Source organism: Poecilia reticulata, chromosome 18 (genome assembly GCF_904066995.2).
Source record: "Poecilia reticulata chromosome 18, P_reticulata-male-v2, whole genome shotgun sequence".
NCBI lineage: Eukaryota > Metazoa > Chordata > Actinopteri > Cyprinodontiformes > Poeciliidae > Poecilia > Poecilia reticulata.
In genome coordinates this window covers 2,662,795-2,679,893 of record NC_088847.1, presented here as the reverse complement: position 1 = coordinate 2,679,893, position 17,099 = coordinate 2,662,795, and the positions used below count along the sequence as shown (strand labels likewise).

General features: G+C 39.2%; 2 protein-coding genes across 4 annotated transcripts in view; both read right to left on the bottom strand.

The window, feature by feature from the left end:
• Positions 1–65: 65 nt before the first annotated feature.
• Positions 66–3,478, bottom strand: LOC103480200 (RNA-binding protein 4.1-like). 2 transcript variants are annotated; one of them, XM_081599799.1, is made up of 4 exons: positions 3,330–3,478; positions 1,569–1,997; positions 525–1,264; positions 66–368 (listed from the first exon to the last, which is right to left on the bottom strand). In XM_081599799.1, the coding sequence occupies exons 2-3, from the start codon at positions 1,978–1,980 to the stop codon at positions 540–542; spliced, it is 1,137 nt and encodes a 378-aa protein (XP_081455925.1). In that variant the 5' UTR covers positions 1,981–1,997; positions 3,330–3,478; the 3' UTR covers positions 66–368; positions 525–539. The 2 variants fall into 2 exon arrangements, with proteins under 2 accessions (XP_081455925.1, XP_081455926.1); XM_081599800.1 differs by lacking the exon at positions 3,330–3,478 and adding an exon at positions 2,195–3,311.
• Positions 3,479–5,968: 2,490 nt separating this feature from the next.
• map4k2 (mitogen-activated protein kinase kinase kinase kinase 2) overlaps positions 5,969–17,099 on the bottom strand; it is a 36,749-nt gene continuing 25,618 nt past the window's right edge. The window contains exons 17-32 of one of the 2 annotated variants that reach the window (XM_081599219.1): positions 16,910–16,943; positions 15,855–16,008; positions 14,648–14,814; positions 14,393–14,434; positions 13,562–13,646; positions 12,619–12,698; positions 12,399–12,459; positions 12,188–12,311; positions 11,989–12,047; positions 11,569–11,672; positions 9,845–10,022; positions 9,703–9,771; positions 9,531–9,617; positions 9,381–9,451; positions 9,237–9,292; positions 5,969–8,107 (exon numbers count right to left, since the gene is read on the bottom strand). In XM_081599219.1, the coding sequence (XP_081455345.1) occupies positions 8,020–8,107; positions 9,237–9,292; positions 9,381–9,451; positions 9,531–9,617; positions 9,703–9,771; positions 9,845–10,022; positions 11,569–11,672; positions 11,989–12,047; positions 12,188–12,311; positions 12,399–12,459; positions 12,619–12,698; positions 13,562–13,646; positions 14,393–14,434; positions 14,648–14,814; positions 15,855–16,008; positions 16,910–16,943 (1,459 nt within the window). In that variant the 3' untranslated portion in view covers positions 5,969–8,019. The remainder of the gene's footprint in view (positions 8,108–9,236; positions 9,293–9,380; positions 9,452–9,530; positions 9,618–9,702; positions 9,772–9,844; positions 10,023–11,568; positions 11,673–11,988; positions 12,048–12,187; positions 12,312–12,398; positions 12,460–12,618; positions 12,699–13,561; positions 13,647–14,392; positions 14,435–14,647; positions 14,815–15,854; positions 16,009–16,909; positions 16,944–17,099) is intronic. The other variant, XM_081599220.1, reaches the window with a different exon arrangement.

Below are 17,099 nucleotides of genomic sequence, written 5' to 3'. Positions count from 1 at the left end.
CTTGCATTATTGGCAACCAATGAAATATTGTAAATTGTCATGACAAAAAACAAAAACAGAAAACATTGATTCAGCACATTTTTATATGACAAATTCAAAGCAAAAACATTTTCAGATTTTAACAATCTGCCGTATGTATGGAACAAAAAAAGATTATAACTAAAAAAAAAATTAAAAATGGCAGAAAACCTGTCAAACTGCATTCTGTCAGTCATCCTTTTGTGAATGAGAACAACGGACTCTTTTCTGCAGGTAGCTGGCATCCCATTTCTAACCCAGATATCTTCTATGTTCATATCTGGACGCTACATACAGTGGTGGGACTGTAGAGGTTGAGGAAAGAGTGAAAAAAGTCCTGAAGTTCCGACCTGGAAGAGAGTCAGGCATTTAATTTTACAAACAAGTCTTGTCAAGTGCTCTTTGAAAAGGATGGATAATGAACAAACATTGCTCCAGTTAATTCTAAGATTCAAGTGCTTAATTAAAAGATATATTACAAGAAAATTAGGATCTTAAGCCAATACCTTGGTACCATGGCTTTAATAAGGCGCGTATCGCTGTGCATAATGTTCTTTGGGCTGTGAAACAGAGTAGGAGCTTGTGGTAGCAGGTACTGGAGACAGACGCTTTCGTTCATAGTTGTAGGCCGTTGAGACAACTGGTACTCGTCTGATTGGGTTGTGTTCCGGTGTGTAGAATGCAGTGACCGATGAAGCTGGAGGCACCGGCCGGCGGTCATATGGATCCACACTGGGTGAGACCTTGGGAAGAGAGGAAGGGGGAGGTGGAGGGGGTGGGGGTGGGAGATAGGGCAAACGACGCTCTTCGAAGTAGCTTGAGCCATAAGGCCGAGCTCTGTACTTTTCATAATAATCAGCACTGCTGTAGAGACGGCTACGATCATAAACATATGACCTGTCTGCATATGCGCCTGCAGCTCGGCTCGCATACCAATCCCCCAGCTGAGCGGCGTAGCCACGATTAGGCGGAGGAGGTGGCGGGGGAGGAGGAGGCGGCGGCAACCCGCCAGCATAACTAGCTCGATTATACATAGAATAATCAGCTGGTGGAGGTGCGGCCATGCCATATGAGGGCTCCCGGACGCTGCGAAATCTTGTGCCATCACCGTAGCTATCGTCCCGACCGACTTGACAGTCTTTCGACCAATGACCGTGTTTCCCGCAGACAAAGCAGCCGGTATGATCTCCCATTCCCGGGGCCGGGCGAAGCCGACTGGTGGACAGTCGGACGTTGATCAGCTTGCCTTGTAAGGAGAGAGAACAAACGCATGAGACCGAGAGGATCGACACGAATAGGGTCTTACCGACTAGAACATGGTAAAGGAATGTGAGCGATAATGAATGCGAAGGAGTATATTTTTTAGAGCCAGCTTATGGTGATATTTTGTCAGCGAACTGCCCCTATGACACTCTCAACTGGTCTTGCAGAGAACTCTGCAAAGCCCATTGGTGAATAACTGCAGTCCATGAGGTAATGCAACGAAAGGATCCAACATTGGTATCAACTGACAGAAAAGACAAGGAGCTTTTCCCTGCCAAAGAGTTCACCTTTGAAGGCTGTGTTATCCATCTTATCGATGACCTCCATTGCATCCGCCAGTTTCTCCATGTGAACAAAGGCATAGTTTCTGACAATGTCACATTCGACCACCGGGCCAAACTCCTCAAACTTGGCCCGAAGAATTTCACTTGTGACCTCTTCACTGAGGTTGCCGACATGAAGTTTGGTGCTGGATTTGGTTCTGCCTTTGCTCATCTCCACATTCATGCGCCAGCCGTTCAGGTCAGTCTGGTGGAGGTTTTTGATGGCCTCCTCTGCCTCTGACAGGTTGTCCATGTGAACAAAACCAAAGTTTTTCACAGTATCACATTCCGAGACTTTGCCATACTTTTCAAAGAGTTCTCGCAGCTCCTTGGCAGTAGTTTCCGATGCAAGGTTGCCAATGAAGATTTTCACCATGATGATGTTTGAATTTCCTAGAAGAGTAATAAAAATATGTCATCTCATGCTGAACAAAAATTCCAACATTAAGCATAACTAAAAGCCAATATTTGTTATTCACTCAACTTCTGAAGGAAGGTGGAAATCACTGAACACCAGACATCATTTAGTCATATTTCACATTGTAACGAATTACAATATGAATATAGAACAGAATTATTAACAGATTTACCTGGTTATGGATCACAAGTCAGTCTCCCTGCTTAGTTCCAGCTTTAGAGGTAAATGGCATTATGTGCATATTGAGATACAAACTTTCTGACAGAGGTTTGACAAGATGGCGGACTGAGCAGACATTCTTACAGTCTTTGAAAGTGAAGCTTTTACTTCTCACACTAATCATATTGATCAGATTTGACATACAAGAGAAAAAGTTGGAGGACATTAATTGTCAGATTAAGGAAAACAGCTCAGTGATAGACAGCCTTGCTCAGGCTCAGTTAAATGCTGCTGAACTAAATGTCTGTAAGGTGAAAGTAGAAACTCTGAAGTGTTATGGATTCTGTGTTTTCCTCCTCCTCTTTTATCCTCTTATCTGCTTACATGCACACACTGCAGCTTACATAACCATATTTATGTGTGACTGCAGCCAGTCATACATAAACGGACTGAAATTGATTAGACTTCCCTTTAGGGAAGGTACAGATTGCTGAGAAGATGCTGACCCTGGTTTACTTTCAGGTGTTATAATTGGGTCTCAATTTCAAAGATTAAAATACTCAAACTGATTTTTAAGAGCTGCCTTAACTTTAGAACTCCCCACCTTGTCCTTAAAATGGAAATATTTTACGAAGGATCCCCCGGATTATATTAGTGTAAAACTGAAAACCTGGTACCTCTCTCCCAGATTTACCAAAAGTTAAATGAATTCGTTTTGTAATGAATTGTTAATACAAAATGCACCGAATATATCCAACAATGTGAAAATGTAAACATGAGCCCAACCTCACGTCACGCAGCTAATTGCTAACGCCAATGTGTTACACCATTTCTTAAACGTTTATAACATTACTACTAAAGTGATACCAACTCGAATGCAACAATACAACTCCTCAAATAATTACAAACAATGTACAAGTAGTTTAAGTGCAAACAAATATTTAATTGAAGTATAATTTAATGAGTTATGTTGCCAGGAAAGTGTGACATCAGTGAGCTAATAGCTAGCTAACGTACTGGTTGGTCCGTTGTATTTCAACTCTCTTCCCCTCAACCATCTGTATCAGCGCTACAATAACAGCAGCACATCTCCACTCTCTGACTGAACATGTTTACCTCACTTTATAAGGTATAAACGTCCTACTCACCAATATATTGCGATAAAGGCCTTCTTACTAATGAATGGACAGCGAAATGGCGCTACTGCGCTCGTCCAGACTTCTTCTTTAGTTTACAACATCAAGCTTTGAGCGCCATCACCGCCACCCTCTGTTTCAGAGAGAGAATCGCAACATACGGTGTCATCACCCCGATTCCCTGCATCCCATTCTTGTTGGGTAGTCTTCAGGCATCATTAAGTCAATCTTCTTGTAAGCTAAGCTCTAGTCAAAAACTCCAGATTTAAAATGGTATCTGAAGTTGATTTTAGTTCTAAAAAAAAAAAGATAATCGTTAAGAATATTTAAATTAACAAGAGGGCATAGATAAAAACTAAGTCCTGTAAGTGGTTTTCACAACCCTTCTACTGTATTCTCCACAGTTCTGTCCTATGATCTATTTGCTGTAGATTTGCAATGCACTCCAGGAAAAATTAAAGCTACTGTAATTCAAATTAAACTAAACTGGCTGGTGGTAAATACATTGCTGCTCTTTTCTTGTTTTCGCTTTGACTGGGTTTTTTCTAATATTTTTCATGTGACATTTTGCATTGTCCACCTAGTTTTATCATGCATATTCGAGAGAGAACTTGTCATACAGCATAGTTGATAGATCCTGTTCATTTATGGCAGCCGTCTTCTTTAAGCATTACATTGGAACCTGATTGATACAACAAGATTTATATCTTTGTGACAGAAGACAGATGCTGTTAGTCTCCATGACGTTTGTGCAATAAAGTTGAAAACTTCCCAACACTCCTTAGTTGGTTCCAATCTTGCCTGTCCCTTCATGTCCCACAGGCTGCTGTATGAGTCTCAAACATGAACCCACTGATTTCAGATTTAATAAAATCTGGGTTGTTGAACATATATATATAAACAGTGCAGACCAAAAGTTTGGACACACCTACTCATTCAATGAGTTTCCTTTATTTTCATGACTATTGACATTGTAGATTCACACTGAAGGCATCAAAACTATGAATTAACACATGTGAAAATATGTACTAAACAAAAAAGTGTAAAACAACTGAAAATACGCCTTATTTTCTAGTTTCTTCAAAGTAGCAACCTTTTGCTGTGATTACTGCTTTGCATACACTCTGCATTCCCTTGATGAGTTTCAAGAGTGAAGTGAAAACCTGAAATGGTTTTCACTTCACAGGTGTGCCCTGTCAAGTTAACAAGTGGGATTTCTTGCCTTATAAATGGGGTTAGGACCATCAGTTGCGTTGTACAAAAGTCAGGTGGACACACAGCTGATAGTCCTACTGAATAGAGTGTTATAATTTGTATTATGGCAAGACAAAAGCAACTAAGTAAAGAAAAATGAGTGGTCAACATTACTTTAAGAAATGAAGGTCAGTCAGTCCGAAAAATTTGGAAAACTTTGAAAGTGTCCCCAAGTGCAGTCGCAAAAACCACCAAGCGCTACAAAGAAACTGGCTCACATGAGGACTGTCCCAGGAAAGGAAGACCCAGAGTCACCTGTGCTGCGGAGGATAAGTTCATCCGAGTCACCAGCCTCAGAAATCGCATGTTAACAGCAGCTCAGATTAGCGACCAGGTCAATGCCACACAGAGTTCTAGCAGCAAACACATCTCTGCAACAACTGTTAAGAGGAGACTGTGAGAATCAGGCCTTCATGGTAGAATAGCTGCTAGGAAACCACTGCTAAGGACAGGCAACAAGCAGAAGAGACTTGTTTGGGCTAAAGAACACAAGGAACGGACATTAGACCAGTGGAAATCTGTGCTTTGGTCTGATGAGTCTAAATTTGAGATATTTGGTTCCAACCACTGTGTCTTTGTGTGACGCAGAAAAGATGAACGGATGGATTCTACATGCCTGGTTCCCACCGTGAAGCATGGACAAGGAGGTGTGATGGTTGCTTTGCTGGTGACACTGTTGGGGATTTATTCAAAAGTGAAGGCATACTGAACCAGCATGGCTACCACAGCATCTTGCAGCGGCATGCTATTCCATCCGGTTTGCGTTTAGCTGGACCATCATTTATTTTTCAACAGGACAATGACCCCAAACACACCTCCAGGCTGTGTAAGGGCTATTTGACCAAGAAGGAGAGTGACGGGGTGCTGCGCCAGATGACCTGGCCTCCACAGTCACCGGACCTGAACCCAATCGAGATGGTTTGGGGTGAGCTGGACCACAGAGTGAAGGCAAAAGGGCCAACAAGTGTTAAGCATCTCTGGGAATTCCTTCAAGACTGTTGGAAGACCATTTCAGGTAACTACCTCTTGAAGCTCATCAAGAGAATGCCAAGAGTGTGCGAAGCAGTAATCAAAGCAAAAGGTGGCTACTTTGAAGAACCTAGAATATAAGACATGTTTTCAGTTGTTTCACACATTTTTGTTAAGTATATAATTCCACATGTGTTAATTCATAGCTCTGATGCCTTCAGTGTGAATCTACAATTTTCATAGTCATGAAAATGAAGAAAACTCTTTGAATGAAAAGGTGTGTCCAAACATTTGGTCTGTACTGTGTATATATATATATATATATATATATATATATATATATATATATATATATATATATATATATATATATAAAATTATATATATTTATTCATAAATAAATTTATTATTTATGAAAAAATAAGTAATAGAGGACATTAAAATCTTTATTTTTTTTCATATTAAAAATTCTGTAAAATTAGAATGCATTCTCAGTTGTTATATACATACAGCACAAAACACACCTAAAAAAACAACCTACAATTCATACTGTCTCCCAAGTGTGTCTCAGAAAAAAAGGGGAGTTATTAATACAGCTTACAGTATAAATAACATAAATATCATTATACACAATCACAGACAACTGCAATGTAGTGAAATTGAGACTTTTAGTACACCTGAATTGTTCTTTCCATCAACAGTACTTTAATTAAACTAAATGCACATCTGTATTAAGAAGTCGGTTCCCTTTATTTCTAATCATCTGGTCCCTTCATAAACTTCTTAAATATTATGGCCAACGTCAATATTTTCAGTTTGCTGCTCTAAATCATCAAAGTATGTTATGAAAATACAAATGATGAAAACAGCTATGAGAAAAGAAAGAGAAGTAACTACTGCTGTTCATCAGTCTGGATAAAAGTATTTTTGGTCTTTGGATAATTATTCAGAAAAGATGGTGCATGAAGTTTATGATTCTAAAGAGCTTCATTCAGAGAAAGGCACCAAGAGGATCAGATGTCCAAACCTCTTTCAATGAAAGGCAGCAGCAGTTGACCTCTGACCTGATGGAGATCCTCACCTGCCTCTATAGCTGAACCTGGCCACACTACAAAGAACTCCACTGCAGGCATTTGTATCCACGAAAGATTTCAATCTGATAAAATTATACAAAATGCATAAGCAGCAGAATATGGCGTACTACTTTGGCACTTTTATTTATTATTTTAAAGCTAATAGGACACTATTGATGGCAACTTTAAAGGTGTTAAAGTCTGCCAGTGAGTCAACAGCAGGTTTTCATTTTGATAACATGATGGACATGCCAGAATCTGTTCAGCACCAAGTTAGCACCTCTTTCCTAATCTAACATGGAATCAGTTATAGAAACAGACTTCTAGGGTTTTGCTTTATATTCTCTCCAAACTTCTTTCTCTCTTCTACTCTTCCTTTCCCCCTACATTTCATCCATTCTTTTCTATCTCCATGTTAGAATTGAAATAAACAAAGCATTTTCTAATAAATTTTGATATATATCTAATGGAGCATTAAAGCAAAATCTGCAATGCTCCACTTGTGAAAGTAAATCAGTTTGGCTTCACTTTGGCAGTCACACAACAATTCTGAGTGCCACACAGGACACGTTAAAAAAGAGGAAGAAAAGAGAGAGAGAGAAAAAAGAGCTTGCAGCCTCATCACTCCATTCCTGCTGACAGTGTTTACACTCTCTGGTTCTTCTCTAGACATCCCAGCTCTTTACAAATGAAATTATCTGCATACCAATCATTAGTTTCCATGTGGACCAAATTATACCTCAACTGAACCATTGTTACTTTAAGAAACTGGCTATTTTTAGTGAAATTGTTGATGTTACACATTATATTGTTAGGATTGTGGACAATTAAACCCTTCAATAAAAATTTCAGCATGCAGAAGGAAAACATTAAAATGGAGAAATACTGAATCATTTTGGTCTGACATGGAGATACCGAGGTCCATTTCAGTTCTACGCAGGAAGCAGAACCGTAGACTGCACCATTTGTTTAGCATTTCTCTGACAGAGAAGAGAATGTTCCCTTCACTTTCTGGATAAAGTCATCGTACAACTAGACTCTCTTCTTACAATAAAAGACAGGAGATTGTAGGTCACAGTGTCTAAAGAGGGACTGAAAAATATCCCACCCAGGTTTCTGATGTAAGTTGGCAAGATAGATCACAATCTTTGCTGATGCTGCTTCTGCTGTGCCATTCCTTAGACAAACTGACAAGTTGTACAACCGTTTCTTTGCAACATGCCTCTTGATGTGGGATGGGAGCTGTGTCCCTGCAGAAACTGCCAGGGACACAGCTGTGTCTGCTGTGGGCCGATGGTGTTAAAGTCTTCTCTGCCTTCAGTGCAAGGGGGATCACTTCTTAAAAGTTTAAGAGCAGGTAGAACATTCTGGTTCTTGTTCTTTAAGACGTCAGCCTGTTTTCCAGCTCAGTAGCTGTTTTCATGACCAGTCAAGATGTACAGGTTGCTCAGCGCTGAGGGGTCGTCCGTCGGCGTACTCTGAAGGATGATGTCTCTGTTTAGTGCAGAAACCAAAGGAAAAAGGTCTTATTCATCCAAAGTACACAAATCTAAGTTAGTTTGATAATACTGCTTCTTATTTCTGCAAGACAACTGCTACGCAAAACTGAAATTAAAGTCACACTCTCACTGATAAAGGTATATGTCTAAGATATTTCCTAGAATCATCTTTATCTTATTTGTTAATATTAGAGTTGAACAGTATGTAGCATCACAATCATCTTATTAAAAGCAAGTTTGGATGCTCTGAATATTTCTAATATATTTGACCATCTGGATGGATGGAAATCTAAAAAAAAAAAAAATTTTAAGAAACACTGGAAAGGATTTAAACACTAACTTGCTTTATGGAAAAAAATGTTTTCCAGAAGTTTAAACTTTACAAATCACTCAGCACTGTTCCTATAATAGGGCTGCAATTAACTATCAATTTAGTAATCAATTATTCTATTGATTATTCTGATGATTAATCAATTCATTGGAGAAAAGATTGGAACATTCTGCAGATTTTTCAATTAACCACGTATTGTATTTTATACAATGTTAGAAATATGTAAAAATACAAATAAATAATTACATTTATCTAATTTCCAAAATGCAATAACAGCATTCCTTTAATGAACTCTTGATCATTTGTATTGTATTTAGCATCTGCAGCTAAAAACAATCCTAACATCAACATGTAAAAAGTTCAACACTTTCTGCTGGTTGAACATCAATCCTGTGTGGGCTGATCTGTTGAGCATTATTTTATTCATAATCGGACAGCAAAAGATGATTAATAGGATATTTTTTAAACAAAATCAGGAGAGCCAGATGAAGCTAACACTGCCACTTCAGGAGTTCTGGGTAGAACATATTTACAGATTTACAGACGAGGAAGTTTTTATATATTAAATGCAAAATATATGTATTTTTTGTAAAGTTTTTGGTTTAATGTTATTGTTCTTTCAGCAGAAGGTCTTTTTTAAGTCTGTATACTCCAACTAACAATTTATCAATTCATAATTAGTTGACAATTATTTCAATAACTGATTCATTACAATTAATCTGATCAATTGTTTCAGGCCTACCTATGAATACTCAATATAACACCTAATGTTTGTTTTCTTTCATTATCTCACCTGTTTGTTCCCAAAACTCGGAAAACTCGGCTCTCATCTGTGATTTCCTGTGTTACCTGCCGCTCAAAATGACATGACTCAGGTTTGTGAATTCTGCCACATAACAGGCAAAGGACTCAGCTTCACAGATGTGCAGATATTCACCTCATCCAAATGGAAACTCCTTCCTTTAAGGCCATGCTTCCAGAAAGCCAGCACACTGTCCTGTAAACAGACTGCCGGGATAAGGAGCGTTACTCAGCTGTCAGCACAGACAAGCTGATCTTAGAGCGGCTCTCTGAATGTTGTTGTTACCTAGTGTTTCAATTGGAAAGTCAAAAACGATCTCAGCTGCCAGCTCTTTAGATGGAAGCCCTTTCAGGTCCACAATCTTTACCGTTTCTGCACAGTCAGCATCAGGACAGAAGCAGAGTTCATTACAAATCATCACAAAATGTGTTTTAGTGATGACATTAGAGTAACTTACTTTCAGTTGTTATCAGTACTGTGTCTCTGTCCAGCTGGGTAACCTGTACAGCTCTGAGGGCGCCACCACCTGCAGAGAGACGACATTACTGCAGGCTCTAATCTGAGAGGCTCACGGACTGAAGCATGGTGGTTTATCCTACCTGGCACTGAAGCAGGAGGAGCATTCAGCTCGATTATATCAAACTTGAGCTGCTGGCTGGTTGGACTCTCCTCATTTTTACACTCTCTCACCCCCACACAGAGCTGGGGAAACTCATCTGTTACCAGAACCAGAAGCTCAAATATTGGCAGAGACTCTGGTAGTCGCACTGGTATGTGCTGCAAGAGATGAAGAACAAATCAGCAGAAATAGGAACAGTGAGGCTACATGATTAAAAACTAGGATGCAGGTGGGAGATTAAAGTTAGATACCATGGTTACTTGGTCGCTCAGGTCAGACAAGTTTTATTAAGCAAACCTAAAACCTTTAAGTACTTAAATATCACCTTGAATCCAGCAGCATTGGAGAGTTGCACAATGACCAGGCTGCAATTAACCATACGAGTTGATAACAACACCAAAAGATCATATTCACCTCACCAAAAACAAATTCTTGTATCTAATAAACATCAGCTAATACTTCTATTTAACACCGAAACAACGTGTATGAGATCAAATTGTATTTATTAAAATAGTCTAACACAAATTAAATTGCTAAATTTTAACTTAAAATAAGCACATTCAGTAAATCTTCCATAAATTGTTTGAGGGAAAAAATTACTTAAAATGTCAGTAGAGGGCAGCAATACCTCAGTGTAGAATCTGATCACATCATTTGGACCCAAGAAGAAACTGAATGACCCTGAAAATGTGCTGGTTTATTTTCTAAAGTCAGAATATTTGTGTCGCCATTGCTGGAGGATTATGGAGATGGAGGAATAATCTGAATCTACTCTGAGTTTAGGGTCTGTAAAGGTGATTTGCGTATAAAACAGCACAAGATGTTGAACTAAAATGTTTATTTGCACAATGCCTCTGACATGAAAAGGAGTTTGTTTTACACCTACCAAAAAAGATTAATATACACACTTAACCATGCCACAAAAATTGAGATTCATATTTCAGAACGTCAGAAGTACTGATGGATTTGAATGGAAGCAAAGTTAACCTGCTATATCTGTAGTTACGCTGCTACAGGCTTATGCTGGAGGACAAACTACCCACTTTTCTTACTTTCTTTTTTCCCAACTATCATTACTTTGTGTTATGTCAACCATTAGCTTTATGTTTTCTCTCAACTTTTTTTGTCTCCATAGAAGCTCCATCTGGTCTGGTGTTCTATTTAGCTGTGACTCTTTCCTAGAAAACATCAGCTGAAATAACGCTGCCAATTAAATAGTTCTCTGTGTGCCTGGAAAACAGAACACTGCCCCTTTAATGAGTTACAACCTGTCAGAAGTGGAAATAAAGTGTTTATTCTAAGTTTTACATCATGTTATAATGTAACATAAAGTCCAACATGGTGTGTCAGTGAGGAATCTCCAACTTTTCCAACTGGAATTCCGACATTGAGTTGTTCCAAGTATTTTTCATTGACTTGAACTCAAAAATTCTGACTTTTGATTCCAAATGTAAGGTGAGCAAATTGTAAACATTCAAACAGACATTAACTCCAGTTACACATTTCCTGCTTGCATCCCTTTTTAATACAGCTGTTAACATATGAGTTAACTGCTGAACTTGAGGGCTGGATAAGAGTTCATGGTTCTGTTCATACATAACATCAACGTCCTGGTATTAATTACAGAAACTAAGAAAACGGATCTCGTTTGTACTTTGAGTAGTGGATGTCAAAGTGCTTGTGGGACAACATATCTGCACTAACCTTTAGATGCATAAACTTCTGGAGAGGCTCATACCACAGCAGCAGCACCAGGCCGGAGGGAACCGCCCCACACAGGAAGGTACTCTCTGTGTAGGGGTTTCTAGCTGCAGTAAGGAAAAACAACAACACTGAAGACTTTGTTGGTATCAGTACATGGAAAAGAAGCACTTGGGCTGTTTATTCAGATGAGCACCAGAGATATTAAGGAGAATGTGTGGAGAATTTGCTTCAGGCTGTTGACACTTGCCAATGTGAACACTCAGCTGCTGATTTTCCACATTTCTTACAAACGGGGAAAAAAATAGCCCAAAAAAGTTTTGGACCAAGTGCCGTGGACATTTGGGTTCTCACACTGCATCCATCTTGATTATCCCTGGAAAATGTGTGAGAACTACTTTAGAGCCGGTTTGAATCACTTACCCACACTACATCTCCGACAGCCTTTAGTGTCTGGAATTTTCACAGATATGGCAAACTTTCTGGAAACGGGAGGAAACATAGCTCAGTGTAGGAATTAAGAAGATTCAGTAAAAGGTTAAACAAAGGATATTTGAAAGTTTCTAAATGTTGCACTCTGCCTGAACTGCCCAGCCTGTTCCAAACTCTGACCTGTACCAACCTGGGAATGATCCTCTCAGTGAAGCGATTGGTGCTGAGAGACAAGCTGCCGTGTTTTTTTTGCAGATGTCCTTTCTGCTCAAACAGAGCCGTTAGACTGTGGGAATAAAGCTGCGACGACTTTCCTGCACAAAGGACACGGTCTTAGAGAGGCAGATACTATAAAGCTCAGCATGTTGTCTGATAGAAGCAGCACACGGAGGAGACGTTACCTGACACAGACATCAGCACGTTATTCATGACATAGAGCCACGTACATCGCTGAGGGAGCAGCTGTGGACAGAAACAAGGTTAGTTTTACTGGACAGCTTTCAAACGCCTGTCAAAGAAATATCAGGAATAAACATATCCTGATCTCTTTCAGGACAGGATGGGGAGCAGTGTAAACATGACAAGAAAGTGTGTGTCTGAGTTCATAAGATCTTCTCCAACCTTTTCTAGTGTGTCCTCATGAAGTTCATTTAGGTTCAGTGTGTAAATTCCTTCCTCTGCTCCAAGAATCAGGTATTGATCTAAGGCGGAGAAGAACAAGTTAAAGTGAGAGGATTACCTCCAGCTGAATGCAGTCATGAGGGAAAAGAAATGTCCATGAGTGACTGGACAGGCATGAGAAAGGCGGCTCTACGAACCGTGGGATGGTGGTCTGCACCTCGTTTTCGTCATCACTCAAAAATCAGTCACAGAAATATTCTGTATGTAAATAACCTTTAAATGTTTCAGGGTTTTTAAGTAAAGACCACTTTTGTTTTGAAGTAAAGATGACATGCTTGCTCAGGAGAACGAAAGTCACAGCTAGACTACAAAACATTTTACCAACTGACATTATGAACTGATTTACAGCAAGAATCAAACTGGGAACTAAAATTGAATCCGTTTGCAAATATATCTCCATACCTGGATATGAATTGGAGCTTTTTGCCTCGTAAGGTAAAAGCACTTGGGCTGTTTATTCAGATAAGCACCAGAGATATTAAGGAGAATGTGTGGAGAATTTGCTTCAGGCTGTTGAAACTTGCCAATATGAACACTCAGCTGCTGAGTGTTCATCCACAAATGTGGACTTTGTTCATATGTGCTAAAATTGGCAAAGTATAAATCAGGGGTCACCAACTCCAGTCCTCAAGGGCTACCATCATGCAACTTTTAGATTCACCTCTGCTCCAAAATGTCTGAATTTCCTCATCAGCATTCATTCCTCTCTGCAATAGGCTGGAAATGAGCAGTTTATTTGATCCAGGTGTGTTTGAGCAGAGACACATCTAAAAGTTGCAGGACGGTAGCCCTCGAGGACTGGAGTTGGTGACCCCTGGTATAAATAAACGGAACTAAAGTGAACTTTCTGGGGTTCAGGGCTTTAAGAAGCCAGAGTCCTCACCTTTTGTTTTGGGTAAGATCCAGGTAGCAGCACAGTGGATTTTTAGAGGACAGCCGTTGAAGACTTTGGTAAAGCAGGCTCCCATCTAGAGGAAGCAGATGACTTTGAGTCTGACAGGATTACAATGGCCCTTCAGTTGTGGAGTGGTGTGATAAAAAGCAGTCATTGAAATCATGCTGCTGTTGGTACAGTAAAGCTACAAAATGCCCACTGATGCAGCTTTCAAGCAAAAGGCTCTTTAACAGGCAAACAAAGTATCTACAGCAGAGACACAGATCATGTAGGAGGGCCATCGGACCACATCATGTTGCAGCGTGTAATCAGGATTTAGATACCTCATAACTGGTGATTCTTCTTCTACTCAACCATGAGACTTTTCCAGATTTTAATTTCAGTTGTTCTCTTATTTCTTAGCATCCTTACTTTCAGTCGTAGCAGATTCTTGTGATGTCTTGTGTCATTTAACAAACATTTTTTCAGTCTAATTTGTGAAAATTTTCTATTTCCCATCTGTTTTAATCTTGAGAGGATCACATGAAAGTGGTATTTTTTATTATTGATATGTCATTTTTGATAGGATCTGCCCAGCAACTTTTACTGAAACTTTCATGCTTTTGAATTTTCTTGATAACATGATAAGATCCTTTGACCCTCACACATTAACGAGGATGGTGCTTTACATAATATTCAAAGAATAAAATAAAACTTACCTAGAAAGTCTATATGTAACACCATGCAATGCATTAGTATGTGTTAGGAGAGGAAGTGTCTGTAATTAGTCATGAAGGTGTTGGCATTTTAGTGCTGGTTGCTGTTAGAATTCACACTTACATGGACTTGAGGGGTGGGAGGAAGCCCATGACAACCAGCTCTCTAGAATTACAAAGGTTACACACAACAACACAGAGGGAGTAATAAAGACTGTACACCTGGGGAATAATACCAAATTAACAACTTTCACTGCATCTATCAACCTTTACAGGGTTCAAACAGAATCATTAGGAAGTTATTAGGTTAGCAAGTCACTCCAGCGCTCTGACGTTTGCTTCTCATTTAATGAGAGAAGCATTCTCATTAAAAACTCACTGAGTCTTCTGGCTTTTTCCTCAGCGTGCTCCACTCTGGAGACAGAGGCGTCTCTCTTTTTGGGGAGGAAACCATCCTTTTCTCTGCTACTACAGAGTGTTGTGGTAGCAAACATGGGTCACTGCAGCGCTGACTGATGTCCTGCGTGGCAGAACACCTGGACAAGACTTAGAATAGAATAGAATAGAATAGAATAGAATAGAATAGAATAGAATAGAATAGAATAGAATGACCATTTACTGCCCCACCGTGGAAAATTCCAGTGCAACAGCATCAAAGTGACAGACAATCGAAGCATGTAGAGTCACACAAAGGTAGGAATATAAAATATTTTAAAAAATACTGAACAGTAAGGGTTGTGGTGGAAAATTACTATAAGTTAACATCTGCTGATCATGTTATATTAAATGCTTGTGAACTCACCAAATAACTATTTGGGTTGCATGTACAAGGTTGGAAGTTGTTTTCTACAGCTCCATCAGAACCAGACTGTCTCACCCCTTGTTTTGAATTCCTTATCCTTGGTATGAACTCAAGTGTTGTCTCTGCCTGGCAGAGCTTTTCACCCAGACCTGCTTCATTATTGATTGTCCTACAAGCTCTTTTTATTGTGCACAATATATGAATAAACCTGACGGAGTGATTTCATCTGACAGTGCTTGGTAAAATAGTTTTTATCCACAACAGGGTAAAATTACAGCATAAATAATGTGCTAGTCAGTTATTTGTTGGTGTTAGTGTCTCCACATTTCATGCTGTATTACAAAATCTTGTGTATAGATTTATGTATATGTCTCTACAAATAACATCATTCTGATAGTAATAGATATTGCACAGAGCTCAGTCAGGTTTAAGTCCAGAATGTGGAACCAGTGGCAGTTTAGTCTTTCTGTAAATCAATGACTTGTATTTGTGATTATTATTATTTTTTTGAGTCAATTAATTTTTTTAATTTTTTTTCTTATGTGGACCTATTTGTCTTTAATAAAGCTGCTGATGATGAGTGTGTAGTTATTAGAAATAGCACACTCTCCTCCAATGAAAGGGACAACTGAGTAAGACCCTCAGAAAAACTGTGCATGTGTATTTGTGGATTAAAAAACAACAAACGACTTATAATAAGTGACAATACCAGAACCAGCAGACCTCTGCTGATGCATATGAAACAAGTTGTGTGTGACTGAATGGTGTGTGTACTGAGGTGTACCTGCTGCAGAGCCGGGGTCGGCTGTGATGGCCGCATCAGGGCCGAGTGTGCAGGCCGGTCTCAGCGTCAGGTCTCTGTCTTCTGTGTTGGAAGTTAAAGAGCTGAAGGCTGGCAGTGAGGCTGTCGGACTGAACAAAGCGCTCTTCCTACCTCCCTGTAAAACACCAGCATGTGAGTCATCACTGGAGTGATTCCAACATCTCCAACACCGCTCATGTGAGCGTCACACATAAAAATAGAGTAGAAAATATCCTTTTCTATTCTACAATAGGAAAGCAGCATTTTGGCTAGTGATTTGTGTCGCTATTGATAGCCGATATTAATGTTACTGTCATGGCCAATGATTGATATTTACCAATATTCATTATATTTTTTACCCTTTCGACACCTTGAAAAAAACAATCACACCGATATGCTGTGCTTCATCATTATCCCTGTCACATGACCAGACACACACCACATCACCAACTTCCTCCACCCTGCCTCCACAAACAATTGGCAACAAGATGGAAATAAATATTATTGATCCCGGCCCAGTTTCATTTATCGGATCAATACCCTTATGTTAAAAATGACTAATGTCAGCCAATGCCAATGTTAGCACCAATATATTGTGCATCCTTAGTTAATAATTGATAATTCATCGATCATTTGATTAACTGTCATCAAATAAATAAATCAAATAAAAGAGTCAGAAGGCAACTTAAACCACAGCTGTCCTCAGAATTAAACTCTATAATGTTGTGATCACATTTTATCTCCATTACAATTAAGAAACAAACAGTTAATATTTGTCAGCAGCTTCTGGCACTGAAGGACTCTTAGTCAATTTAACCAATAAGTTGGTTTCTCAATGAAATAACATAAATATCTCCCAGAAAGTACAAAGACAAGGTAAAGGGATTATTAGTTTTGAAAAAAATAATCTCTAAAAGATTGCTTTAAGAGGTAAAGTATAATTATAGCATAGTTAAAACTGTGGAAGTTTGTATCTAGTCAACACATCAGGCAACAGAAATAAAGACTAACTTTATGGTAATAAGAGTCATACTCACATCAGCAGATGGCGCTCTTGCAATCGTTAAACTCCTGAAAGACAAATGAGCAACAACCATCAGGTCATTGCAAAATCTGATGGCTGAATCTAAGCATGGGCTGGTATGAGAGTCTAACTCTGACTATAATGAGGAAAACATATCATGGTATCAGTATGGTATCACCATAGCTGTCTGAAACATTTCTAAA

Coding starts and splice junctions, on each gene's coding strand:
- LOC103480200 (XM_081599799.1), bottom strand. CDS start 1,980: ATGGTGAAAATCTTCATTGGCAACCTTGCATCGGAAACTACTGCCAAG. Junction 1,265..1,568: donor GGATAACACAGCCTTCAAAG/GTGAACTCTTTG, acceptor TCTCCTTACAAG/GCAAGCTGATCAACGTCCGA.